The sequence below is a fragment of the Gallus gallus genome, chromosome 9 (assembly GCF_016699485.2).
Source record: "Gallus gallus isolate bGalGal1 chromosome 9, bGalGal1.mat.broiler.GRCg7b, whole genome shotgun sequence".
Classification (NCBI taxonomy): Eukaryota; Metazoa; Chordata; class Aves; order Galliformes; family Phasianidae; genus Gallus; species Gallus gallus.
Window position 1 is genome coordinate 4419333 of NC_052540.1, and position 11936 is coordinate 4431268.

Below are 11936 nucleotides of genomic sequence, written 5' to 3' on the forward strand. Positions count from 1 at the left end.
GGAACGATCAGCAGGGCACTAATTCATTGCCTTCTTTCTCCTGTTAACATTCAGCACATCAGCTGCGTGGTGTCCCGTTCAGAAGCTGGCAGAGCCCACCAACCACGGAAAACCATTTCTTTTCCACTTTTACAACGGATTCACTGCTCTCTGCTGGACTGCTGTACAAGAGCCATCTCACCCATTCAGGTTCGGTTATGCAGAAAATGTGTTGCCGAGGGGAAATACTCAGCTTAGCTGGGGCTGGGTTGCTTTAAGAGCAGAAGCACTGAAGGGCAGCCAGGTGGCACAGCGTTAGCTGGGCCAGGACCCTGCAGGAGCTGCTCCATCCTCTGAGCTGGGACAGGAGAGAGCCATGCACTTCTGCACTGCGCTGGGAGAGCCCTGCAGCACTGACTGTGCCCAGGCACTCCTCGTCCTTCCATTCCTCATCCTTCCACCGTTTCACTCTGCCCTAGAAAAGTTTGGGACAAGAAAATCTTGTAACGACTCCGTATTAAAAGAATAATGCACAGATATTACATATCCACTCTCTCCCTCCTACACACGATGGTAAACCATCATTGGAGAGCACCGAGAACATCCAACAGACGGCCAATGCAGTAGCTATGACCCAGGAGATATGCTGGCACACAAGCCCGTGATACCTTCTCCTGCAGGTTGTTCTGTTGCTGAACTCTGTCCCAGCTGAACTCTGTTGTTCAGCTGGGATGGTGCAGCCCCTGCCTCAATCCCTGGCTGCAGCACGGCGTTATCCGGCAGCCCGACGCCCTCCCCGGCACTTTCCCTGTGTGCAGCTGAAGAAAAGCAGGATGGAAAGTTCCACGTCCCAAAACGAACCATTCATGCACAAAGACTGCATCTTAACCTCTTATGGGCAGTGGTTTGTGGAAAAAAAAAAATAAAAAGACTGGAGCAGGAAAAGGGCAGAGAACATTAACAGCCCCATCCGGAAAGAACAGGTTGTATCGGCTTAGCTTGGCAGAAAGCAAATCCTGTACGTTTCTTCTTTCCTGCCACCATGGACTTCCCCTATTTTTGCATCATCTGGTGCACTAAGAGCACAGGCTGGGTGCATTTTGCCTCCTGATACGCTCACTCTGCTTAACCCCTTCCTTCCTGCAGCCCCAGACGTTGGGTGGCCGCAGCCACGTTGGGTCCCTATGCATGCCTTGCTCCAGGGACACCGCCACGCTCACCGACAGCTGTGTAAAGGCTTTGTTGTTAGGGTATACCTGATGGCTGAGCTTCAGTGCCTTGATGGGAGCGTTCAAGGAGCATGAGGCCATTTAGGACCATATTGTTTCAAATGACTGATGGGGGACACTGGGGTTCCTGCTGCTGGAACGGGGTAACAGCATCCTGGGGCCTCCTGAACTAACTTCTGGTGATAGGAGGATGCGGAGATGGTCTCAGAGGGCTGTGCAGAGGCCTGACAAAGATGATCAGCTCCTCCCTGACAGCTCCTGAGGAATGAAAGGAGGGGTATGGTGTGCCTAAATATTGACACAGAGGGTTGCACAATGCTGGGAGTTATTTCTGTCAAAAACATCCACGTGGCAAAGCCGAGAGAGTCACGACCTTAGAATTTCACTGTGATGTGTGTTACACCATGGTGCTGCGAGGCAGCCACCATCCTTAATTCAATTCAGCGCCTCGTAGAGTTGATGCTCCGGTTCAGAACAGAAGGCAGTGGCTCTACAGAATGTTCTTCTGCTCTGGATGGATGCGACTGCGATGCGCAGAAGTCTCTGCATTGTGCACTTGGAGTTTGATGTCCTGTCCCACGTCGCCTGTGCACCCCAAATAAGCAAACACCTCCTCTGGCTGATGTCACCTCGCCATTAAACCAGACCAAACTAGAGGGGAAGAGAGCAGAAGTATTCACACACAGTACAAGGGGCACAGACAGGACACGGAGCATGAATTCCGTACCTTCAGCTGAAGATCTAGGGGCAGCTCTCAGCCAGGACTCCAGCCGAGGCCTTAGCAGACAGGCAAGAGTTGCTCTGGCCTGGCCACGGAGGATGTCCTCAGGGTGCATGGATGTGTACGAGGACTCCTGAGAAACCAAAACAGCAACAGTGGTGCTGAAGATCAAAGCCCCAAATTGCTGTAGCCAAACCCAAGGGCAACCAAAGTCCATCGCTGACTCACGTTGTAGCCTTGCAGTCACCTCCCTTGTTCTTTCTGCCTCTTCAAGATCTTACACTCCAGGATTTGATGTAATGTCACCCCCCCAAGCCCATCAACCAGGAACAAGGAAAGGATGGACACTGTTTAGTGATAGTGGGAAGAGGAAGAGCCATTCTAGGTGAAGAGGCAGCTGCCAGCTCACGGCTCGAAAGAAAGAAGAGGTACTGCATACTGACTGCATCAGCTCTGCTGATGGATGGATTCATATCCCCCCTCTTGAGCCCCTCCTACAAAGGACCATGCTGCAGAATGTGGCAGAACCACTTTCCCTCAGTCCTCTTCAACCCTGTCCAGCAGGAGTGCTGTGTGTGGTTGGGATCAGAACAGCAAACGGAGCCAAGAGAGTAGCCAGGCCAAGACGTTGGCACCTCAGTACAGGGCTCTGCAAGATGAGATGGTGCACAGATGGACTCCAGCCAAGGCTTTTCCTCAAGGGGATTCTGGCAAGGCCAGATTTACCCTCAACCTCCCTGGGCTGTTAGCAGAGGCTCAGATGAAGAAGTTGTGGTTTTGATCGAAGTATAACAACTCCTGATAACTATAAATAGACAAACAGAAATAAAGACTATCCCAACCCGCAGACAACGAGAGCTTGGCTCTCCATTTTTTAAATTAGCCTTTTCCATTGCTGTATTTTTAAAAAACAGGAACAAAAATCACTTTTGTTGCAGTTCTAAAATGATGCCAGAAGCTTCAAAATGTGAAGAAGTCTTTATTTTCAGCAGAATACTCCTTAGAGACAGCATTAACACCATTTTATAAATTACAATAGTTCCAAGATATTTACAGCAGCGTGAGTAATCAAAATAAACAAGTCCTGATGATATAGGTTTACTGCACTTTAAGGCTGTTTGTCCTGAAAGTGGAAGCGATTGCACACTACTAAATCAAACAACAGAACTCTCCTTCATGGACAGACCTACACACAGCACAGCCTGCACAGCTCTGCCCCTGCATGGTCAGTTTGTATGTCACGCCATATCTGCCTTCTGCCTTTTGGTGTAATGATGTGAACAGCACCTACCTGGTATCCAAGTCCTCCCTACAAAGACAACGGCTCTGTCTGCTACAGCTGTTTGCCTGCTCCAACCCATAATGCCAAAATACAATCTTCTTTGGTGAAATCCAAGATGAGGCTTAAGGAAGTACAGAGGGGTCAGGAAGACCTGTCCAGAAGATGAGCTCTTGGGGAGCAGAAATCAGGTGCAGGAAGAACCTATGTGTGCCTGGTTGTTAGCCCTGCTCTGCTGTGGTCCCAAAACAACACTGATAAAACCCTCCTCGTAGTTCTGTAGACTCGTATTTGTAATGCTTTTGATGTGTGTACGTCACAGCCACGTACATGAAATGGTAACAAAAACACTGTGGTGCCCCTACAGCTGTAGGGTAAGGGTGCACAGAGCAGGATCTGAAACCCTATCACAAAGAAAGGCCTGACTCTTGATGCTTAGCACCACGTATCCGATGGCATCATGCTGTAAAGAAGCCTTAAACACTGCCAACTAGCAAGGGCACTGCTGCTACCAGCTGGCTCTGATGCCAGCTCACACGCCACAGACCTCGATGCCACCTTATCAACCTCACCCAAACACCCGAGTGAGCAGGTGTTAAGTAGCTCTCATTTTATAAGCAAGGACACTGTTCTCATAATCCTGCAGGTAATTTCAGATAAAGGCAATAAGAATCCCCAAAGGTTCCCTTGCTTCTGAATATCTGCTGCTCCCTTTTTCCCCCCACCATTTGACTGCAGAATGTATGCAACAAATGGTACAGAGAGGAAAGAAAAACAGTGATCACCAGAGCTTGAGAGATGCGAGGAATCTTCAAGCATTCCACTACCCAGACTAAGGTGGAAACCAACTCTAGACATCACACCCACAGCAGAGCAAGTGGGCAAGATTTAAATATATATTTGTTTGCTTGGTGTAAACACAAAACCCATACTGCCAATATCAGTAATGTGCTCTTCAGAAAGAGCAGACACCCTGGAAAAGAGGAAGCAGATTCCTTCACTTCTTCCATCACGCTAAGGAAGTAAGCCAAGGAACATTCCATGTGCTTGTACTTTAACCACAAACTGATGGAGCATGTGGGTTCTGAGCAGGTGCCATCCTCACGCGATGGTATCTGCTCAGGGGCTGGAGGGCAGTGTCTTGTATGGATTGAGGATTCCTTTGGGGTCTAACATGGCCTTGAAACGCTGCATTAGAAAGACTGCTTCATTGGGTTTGCTGTACTGAATGAACTGCTTTTTCTTGAAGCCCAGCCCGTGCTCTGCGCTGATGCTGCCATTGCATCTTGCAGTCCACTCGTACACAAATGGCTCGATAGCATCCAGAAGGGAATGGCTGTAGGATTCTGCCGTGATGTTCAAGTGCAAGTTTCCATCTCCTGGAATAAAACATCACAGAGGTGGCTCTGTAAGAAAAAGTCAGTAGCCTTGCAATGGAGAATCATTACTGTCATCATCCAAGTAGTCAAACATCATCCAATACATCCAAGTACTCAAACAACAGTGCCTTTGTTACTTTCCAAACCTTCCCTTCAGACAGGGAAAGTTTAGTGTCCTTCCGCAAACATCAGGCCTCTCTGTGCACAAATAACTCAAATAGGATCTTTGTTTTTCCATGCTTTCAGTACAACCTTTGAGGAAGTGTTCCAAGTTAAGCAACTCTCAAATTCCCACTTTTGTAACTTTTAAATTCAAACAACCATGCTGCACTGATTATTCTTCCCGCACCAAGATGGCATGCCAAAGATTTCCCCAACAGTACTTAATGATGATGATTAGATCTCAATACGGCCCTTCATTACTGTACCTATTATATTTGTGCAGTATTCAAAGGGCACTCTGGCACTGCATCAACAGGAACAGAGAAAGAAAAGCATTTATTTTCTCCTTTTGCTGCTTGCGTGGGATGATACTCAATTAAGCACACAGTTACAGGGTATTCAGAAGACAAAACACACAAAGATAAAGAAAAAAAAAAATACTCATCCTCCCTCTGGAACCTCGGCTTTTATCTCAGCAAATCCTTGCAGTACACAGCTTAATCTTCAATGCCACCATCCTCCAAAGGTGGCTGTTATTATGAAAACTTGTCTTTCCATGTCTTTCAAATCATGTGAAATCAAGCATGCTGAGGAGTGTTCTGGTTTCTGCTGTTGTTGTTTCTGGCTTGGTTTGGTGGTTTATTTTTAGCAGGGGGTGGTGGTAGAGAACCCACAGAACAGATCTGCTAAGTGACTTATCTGTCTCTAGCTTATATAAAATGAAGTTAATTTCAAAGCATTCTGATAAACCTCGCAGCCCTTCTGTGAACTCTTCTTATCACTCTCCTTTGGAGAGTTAACGGCTCAAACATAACTGATTTCCTATATCAGTAAGCACTTCGGGCAGGAAACTATTTATTTACCAAATGTATCTGAGTACATTAATCACACTGATGGTCCAATGAAACACCCTAGGTGTTTAAACAAAGTACAGGGCACAAAGATACAAACCGCCACTTTAAAACTGCAGAGTGGTTAGTGGTTATGCTGCCAGGTCACACCTGCCATTGATATACAGAATACAGTCTGAAAGCAATAAAGTTGCTCATGCATCCTTCTCTTCTCAGCTATTTAGTCTATGCTTCTCAGTAATTAAAAAAAAATCCAAGCCTTTAGGAGCTACTAGGAAACTGCACAGCAGAACTTGGAGCAGAAGAAGAAATCATCTCCTTTTCCTGCATCTGCACTTACCCAAGTGGCCGTAGCCCACCACGTTTTTGGCACTCTGGCCCAGACGAGCTCTCATGTCAGTCACGAGATCATACAGCTTTCCCACAGGGAGAGAGACATCATACTTGTAAACACAGCCATCACGAGTGAGCGCCTCTGTGATCCTCTCCCGCAGGCTCCACAGTGTCTGTGGGACAAAGATTAAAGGAAACCCAATCAACTGAGTTCCTCGTGTTCAATACTTTGTGACACGGGGGGAAAAAAAGCCCTGACTCCGCACATAACATCTGATTTCCCTCAGTATCCTCTGCCCTGTTGGAGACAGTAAGAATGACTTCTTGGCAGCACTGTAAAGTGACATGTCAGTGGTACCCCAGACAGAAAGAACAAGTGTCACAGCCATGGGCAGCCTCTGAGAAGACATTCTGGTTTCCCAGCAGGTGGGGATGTGCTTACCCTACTGAACTGCCATGTAACACGCTTGTGTTCATTGGGCAGACAGATGGCTGTAATTCTCACCAAGACACTGTGCCCACTTCACTGCCTGAGACTGCAGTCTGGCTCCAACACATCCCCACCTTGGTTTGCAGGACTTCATTCATTCCTGGCCTCACAGACAATCCAGCTTTTGCTTTCAATAGTGTTCATGGAGATGTAGGTCCTTCCACAGCAACTACTGAGAGGCACAGTTCGTTATCCTCAACTTTTTAAAGAAGAAAACACCCACTGAAAACCCAAATGCTCTGGGCCTTTCCTCTCAATAATAAGCTAATAGGTCACTCAGGTGTATTAACTCCAAACACCAAACAGGATGAACACTTCCTCATGAAGGAGAGAATCTTCTCAAGCAGATTTGTGCAAGAGGAAATGCTGACTTGCCTTTATTTTCTTATCATCCACTGCCACAGTTCCATCAGTGACTAAACCAGAAGTCATGGCCTGTTCCAGGAAGCTGTTCAATTTTTCTTCATCATGGGTCGAGTTGGAGCCCGAAGTTTCAATTAAAACATAAAAAGGACTGCCTGAAAGTGAGGGAGAATAAATTAAGTGGATGCTCTGCGCTATAAGCACGGGATTTTACTGCAGTTTCTGGAGTTTTTCCCCAAACTTGGCACATTTTATGAAGTATCCTCTACTGCCCAAATTCTTTGGTGCCAAACAGAAGTGCAGCCCAGGTGGCAATCTCTTATCTGGAGGGCACTTCACTGTTCTATCCACTAGCTAGCCACTGCTTTTCAAAACACTGGTATTTTTGTGGGAACCAGAAGGAGCAGAAGGTTGTATCTTTGAAAACTTTTACCAATTGAGCTTGGAATTGAATACTGGGTACAAAAATTATGTGGGACTAAAAGCTCTTGAGCAGCATAATGCCTCCTTCTGCAGCACAAAGGCTGGTATCTGCATCTGTTCTCTACACAGTTATCAGCTCTGGTACCTCTCACTGGGTTAGACAGCCCAAGATGTTTCTCGACCAGTTCCATGCACTTCTCATCCATGAACTCATAGGCAGACAGGATCTCTCCCAGCATGGTTCTGCAGGTTGTAAACGTTTCCTGAACCCGAGAGAAATCCTGACATCCTTCAGACAGATACAAAGAAAGATCAGAAACAAAAAGCAGCCCTTCAAAAGCTTCTACAAAGTTTTTAAAAAGCCTATATCGTGCTTGAAGTGATGTTTCCCATCTCTAGGAAACAAGAGCCCAGTGTGGGTTGGTTTGAGCTGGGGAAAGGGTTGGAGCAGTACAGCAGGAGGAGAGAGCAATTGGTCTTTACTGTGGCAAGGACCTCTTGCACATTCCAAGACAGTTCATAGCAATGAGTTTGCTGCACACCTAGTTCTCAACACAGGCAAGAAAGCAACCCAAGATGTATTTAAAGGCTCTTGTGAAAGTTTAGGCAAATTCTTGGGTTTGCTGCACATATTCCACAGGATTGTCTATGGCTCAGTTCAGCTGCCTGCTTCCAAGGACACATGTATTAGAAGCAAGCTGTCTGAGGAGCCTCATCTGCCCTTTTTGAGAAAAGAATGGTCTCAGTGAAGGTTGCCTCCAAACAGCTCTGCTAAAAAGCTTCAAAAGGGACTCCCATTTCATGACTATTCCCCCTCCAGCCTACAAATTCACGTGTGATGCTTATTAATAGTAGTTCCTACCTAGGAATGCCAGATTCACAGCCTTAGGTTTCTGAGGGCAGAGTATGGAGACAGCCGTGATGACTCCCAAAGTCCCCTCAGATCCGATGAAAAGCTGCTTCAAATCGTAGCCAGTGTTATCCTTGCGCAGAGATGCCAAGCAGTCCAGAACTGTGCCATCTGCCAGCACCTGTGAGAACAGGGAGTATCAGTATCGATACCAGATGCTATATGCATGAAGGCACTTTCTCAAAACAGCCACAAAAGGAACAGTTAAGAGAGGGGGACTGAAAAAGAACTTTTGCCTTCACAACGGACAGCCAAGAGTAGAACAGCAGGAAACAGATAAGAGGTAGAGGTGCAGGCATAGAAGGAACTACCAGGTACTCGCCTTACCACTTCCAGCCCTAACACAGTCCCTCGCAGAGAGCCGTATCTCAGGAGCCGCAAACCTCCGGCGTTTGTGGCCACATTACCACCGATGTGACAGCTGCCTTTGGCTCCCAAGTCAAGTGGCATGATAAAGCCCTGCTCCTCCAAGTACTCATTGAGTTGCTCTAAGACGCAGCCAGCTTGGCACACCAGGATTCCTGGAACACAAACATCCTCCTACAGGCTGATGCCCCAACAGAAGGTGCCTCCTGAAGGGGTGGGAAGAGTGCAAGCAGGAGGAACCATCTCTTCCTCCAAAACTTTCTGGAGTTCAATTAAAGCTGTAAGAACCTTGTGCTTGCTACAGGGCATTGTTCTACCCCTCTTAAACCCAAGGGGGGCTTTACTATTGATTTAACATCTGGTCATCTATAGCTCTGGGCATGTAAAATACAGTGATGTTAAGTCAGCCTCTGCCTGGAGGTCATTTCCCTTCTCGTCATGGTTTAAGAACTGAGATACTCCAAACAGTCTGTTTCCTAGCTTTCCAAACCCAAACAACGGGTAAGCTTTCCCCATCCTTCTCTTCCCTATTCGTGTGGTTATCACACACCTCTTCCACCACTGTTGCTCTCCACCTGCTGGGTCTCTCAGTTGGGTAACAGGACATACATGATTCTCTTATCTCTTCCTCCCTCTTTCCTGCCACTGGATGTCTTCTTACATCCGCTCCTGTTGTCACCTAAGGATGGCATCAGCAGCAGGAACTGGAAGGACGCAAATCTCTGGTGCCCCTTACGATGCTGCTGGGCTGACTCTTGCCAATCCCACAGCTATCAGCTCCCAGAAAACAGCTAACTTAGACCCAGGGGTCACTTCTGTGCACCGTGTGTCTATGATACTTACCAGACACCGGGTCAAAGCTGATGATCTGGTTCATCAGAGCAGTGGAGAGAATGATCTCATCGAAGACAGGAACGCTGCCCCCAACAAGGCCTGTGTTACCCCCTTGTGGGTTCACTGCCAGGTTTCTCTCGTGGCAGTACCTGGAAGGAAACAGGTTTTTCAAGCCTGAGGTCTCTCGGAGACATAATCCAGTCTATCAGAAGAGTTTCACTTCCACATCAATGCGTACTGTTGTGAGCGTGCTCAACGTGCCTTACAATTAAGCAGTGTTTAGCCTAAAGATTAAACTGACACAAAGGGACAGTTTCACTGTAAACATGGGAAAGCACAACTCCTCACTGCACTCACCCCAATGCTGGACAAAAGAATGAAGATTTGGGGCCATCCCCCTGAACAGATGCTGGTGTTCAACTGCTCCTGCTCTCATACTTCTGAACCCAGGCAGTGCTGTCGGTGGACAAAACAACCTTCCCTTTGCAGATGGGCCCTCCCTGGATCCCTCAACAGAATTGCTCATGTCGAGCACTGCTACAGTGTCTAATTTTAACAATCCAATAGAGCAGAAAAGTTATTAATGCTGAATCCATTTACTTATCTCCCCCAGTTTCTCTCCTTCACCTTGAGCATTCCAGACTCCCTTCTCATCAATGCCAACAATCATTTGAGAAGTCTGCTACTGCCCATTTGCCTTTGCATGGACGTCTGCCCAGGACACAGGAATTTTGTTTTCCAGAACAAATGGAAGTTCAGCCTTTGGGCCTTCCTGATGCTGCCATGACACAGAAGCCAAGGGCCAGGGAAGCACTGGGCCTATGAAATGCAAGGCACACGTTCAAATCTCTTTCTGCCTTGAAAAGCTTCAGCTCTCTGTGAAAACATTCTCACAGTGAACCTGTTCATTCTTTCCTAAGAAAGCTGTACAGCCACCTTGCTTGTTACAGGCTCCTAGCAAACAGGCACTGAACCCACTGGCTGGCCTGAACTACACTCACAGCACATTAGGAGCTTAGGTGGTACACCAGATCTCCTCAAAACACACCAGACCCATAGTACCAAGAGCTTCAAAGACATTTTTTTGGTCTTTTTACTCCAGCAGGAAAGAAACGGGGTGGTTTTGTCCCATCTGTCAGTACAAAAACAGTGACAAGTGCTGCTGCCTGCCCAGCAGCAGGCACACACCTCTGGATTAACAACAGCAGGCAGTGCTCCTGGCCTGGGTGCAGCTGGATTAAAGGCTGTGCAAAAAAGATAAGAGCCCAAGGACAGCTGGCACATAAAGGGCAGAAGGAAGAGCTGTAGTCATCAGATCTCAAGCACTAGAAGCACCACCAAGACAAAAACAGCTTCAGTAACTGCAGCGCTCACACAGCGACTGCCTGAACGCCCCTTCCCCTGTGTGACCTTCCCAAAGCAAACCCGAGTTTCCTCACCCCACAGCCCTGTAAGAAAGGCACGCGTTACCTGAGAACTTGAGACACCTCTGCTGCTGTCTTTGGCTTCAACAACAGCTCACTGCAGCCTGCAATGAAAGCAAGGGACTCTCAAGGCAAGCCATGGGCTGTATAGGGAGCAGAACGAAGAAGGTGGCAAGGGATGATGTCTGAAACAGCAACACCACCTCCACCGTGAGGGGCAGTCACTCCAAAGCGCTTCAAGCAACTGTAAAACCCTTTTATGTGCCTGTAAAGTTGGCTGCCAGTGTGAGCAATGGGGGATGTTTTCTATTTTAGGACGACAGGCGCTGGCCTTAAGCTGCACCAGGGGACGTCCAGGTTGGGTATGAGGAAAGACTCATTAGAAGGAGCAGTGAGGCACTGCACGGCCGCACAGGGAGGGGGGGAATCGCCGTCCCTGGAGGTGTTCAGAGCTGTGGGGATGTGGCGCTGAGGGAGGTGGGCAGTGGGCACGGGGGGGTGGGCCGGGGTTGGATTTGGGGATCTGAGGGGGCTTTTCCAACTGCAGTGAATTCACAGTGCTCATTTCTGAGGCATGGTCAAAACCTCAGAAGCTACGAAGTGCACACACTGGTTGTAAGAAAACAGGCAGTTTTCTTTTACCCTGAAAAATCAGGCAGCTCTCCTGTTTCCTACGAGGAAAACCCACTGTGTTGGGTCTGCAAGCAGAGACGAGCGAGGTTTAGCAGCACTGAAACGCCAGCAGCCCCACTTACCTCGGACTGACTTCAGCCAGTCCACGTTACAGGCTGTCAGCTCCTCGGGGTTGGTGCACGCCCTGCCCGGCAGGAGGCCCTCAAAGAAGGCCACATCGCCGCGGCTGAGGCGGGAGAAGGGCAGCCGGCGCAGCCCGTAGCGCTCGCAGGTGAGCGGGACCTCCTGGCAGCGGGGCCGGGCGGTGTGCAGAGCGCTGCCAGGGCACAGCCAGGGCGTGACAGCCGCACGGCACGGCCGCCGCCGCTCAGGAGCCGGGCTGCGCGCTCGCCACGTCCCGCAGGAGCCCACCAACCGCCTCAGCTGGGGCCAGCTGTGCCGCGCGGGGCGGCCCGAGGCTACGGCGAGCCCCATGGCTGAGCCGGGGAGCAACGAGAGGCCGCGCCTCCTGCCGGACGGAGGACCCCACGGCGCCCCCTGCCGGCGGGAGGACCCCGCAG

General features: G+C 48.8%; 2 protein-coding genes across 5 annotated transcripts in view; one reads left to right on the plus strand and one right to left on the minus strand.

Annotated features, from left to right (window-relative positions):
- The window catches only part of TM4SF19 (TM4SF19 transmembrane 4 L six family member 19), an 18946-nt gene extending 15926 nt beyond the window's left edge, over nt 1-3020 (plus strand). For all 4 annotated transcript variants that reach the window (XR_005862093.2, XR_006930832.1, XR_006930830.1 and 1 more), the window contains one exon: nt 55-3020. The gene's annotated coding sequence lies outside the window, so the exon portion shown is untranslated. The remainder of the gene's footprint in view (nt 1-54) is intronic.
- D2HGDH (D-2-hydroxyglutarate dehydrogenase) lies at nt 2889-11859 on the minus strand. Its single transcript, XM_015277121.4, has 9 exons — nt 11499-11859; nt 10790-10847; nt 9329-9468; nt 8447-8640; nt 8072-8240; nt 7355-7498; nt 6799-6941; nt 5941-6106; nt 2889-4587 (listed from the first exon to the last, which is right to left on the minus strand). Exons 1-9 carry the CDS (start codon nt 11848-11850, stop codon nt 4328-4330), a joined length of 1626 nt encoding a protein of 541 aa, XP_015132607.2. The 5' UTR covers nt 11851-11859; the 3' UTR covers nt 2889-4327.
- Nucleotides 11860-11936: the final 77 nt, after the last annotated feature.